Source organism: Crocuta crocuta, unplaced genomic scaffold, assembly GCF_008692635.1.
Source record: "Crocuta crocuta isolate KB4526 unplaced genomic scaffold, BGI_CrCroc_1.0 scaffold50, whole genome shotgun sequence".
NCBI classification, from domain to species: domain Eukaryota; kingdom Metazoa; phylum Chordata; class Mammalia; order Carnivora; family Hyaenidae; genus Crocuta; species Crocuta crocuta.
The window spans coordinates 7405834-7406806 of NW_027527428.1; the positions used below are offsets into that span (position 1 = coordinate 7405834).

At 65.7% G+C, this 973-nt stretch overlaps 1 protein-coding gene across 1 annotated transcript in view; it reads right to left on the reverse strand.

The window, feature by feature from the left end:
- The window catches only part of P4HB (prolyl 4-hydroxylase subunit beta), a 9899-nt gene extending 9118 nt beyond the window's left edge, over positions 1-781 (reverse strand). The window contains exon 1 of the mRNA XM_077756504.1: positions 425-781. Coding sequence (XP_077612630.1) covers positions 425-781 — 357 coding nt within the window. The remainder of the gene's footprint in view (positions 1-424) is intronic.
- Positions 782-973: the final 192 nt, after the last annotated feature.

Genomic DNA, 973 nt, shown 5'->3' on the forward strand with positions numbered 1-973 from the left:
AGGCGCTCGCATTGGCTGTCCGTTCTGGCCCCCGACCCCGGATTCGAAATCACCATGGGGGCGTCCCTCGCCCTCGCCCGGGATTGGCTGAGCAGCTCGCGCTCGCACTCTTCCCGGTTTTTTCATTGGCTCCCGATGGAGAACTTTCTCTCCCTCGACTTGTGACTGGTGGCTTTCTCCTGCACCTTCCGCGAGTCTGGAATGGCTGCTACCTTTGGAGGCCGGGATGTGCGGCTCCTGATTGGCCAAGAGATGCGCGCACCCCCCACGCGATCCGTCGTCAAACGTGGCAGTGGGGCGGAGCTCCCAGGTGAAGGGCGGAGCTGCGCCTGCGCCTCTGAAACCCTTCGTGTTGCATTCTGATTGGACGGCTTGTCCTTAACTGGCACCGCCTCCAGCTCTGAGCGTCTGTAGGCGAGCTAACGCAACTTCCGGTGCGCGTGAGGGTCGGGCGGTGCGTGCGGCGAGCGCAGGTTAGGGGTGTGGAGGATGGCCGGCGGGACTCGGTGCGCAGGGGCGCGGAGGCGGCGCGCGGGGTCGCGGCGGACACCGAGGCCGAACGTGATACGGCCGGAAGGCCGGCAGGGAGGCCCCCCGGAGCGGGCGCAGGAAGAGGGAGGTTGAGCCGCTGCAGCTGAGGGTCCGAACGCGGGGAACTCGGGGTCCCGGGGGTGGCCGACGCGGGGGGCGCGCACCTCCCTCCCCGCCGGCTGCCGATTCCTACCCGCTGTCCGCGCGCTGTCCCGGGCCCCCGGGCGCTGCCTTCCGCGGCGGCCGCCATCTGCCCTCCGGGGCTACGGGAACGCCCGTAACGTGTTGCGTTTGTATTTTGTATACATTGGGCTAAATTAAAATATTCGACTAGCTTCTAGAAAGTTTGAAATATCGATTGTGGCTCCCACCCTGTTTTTGGAGGACGGCGCTGCTCTAGAGCGATCCGCTGCCCCTTTCCGTCACTGCCCAAAACAACCAC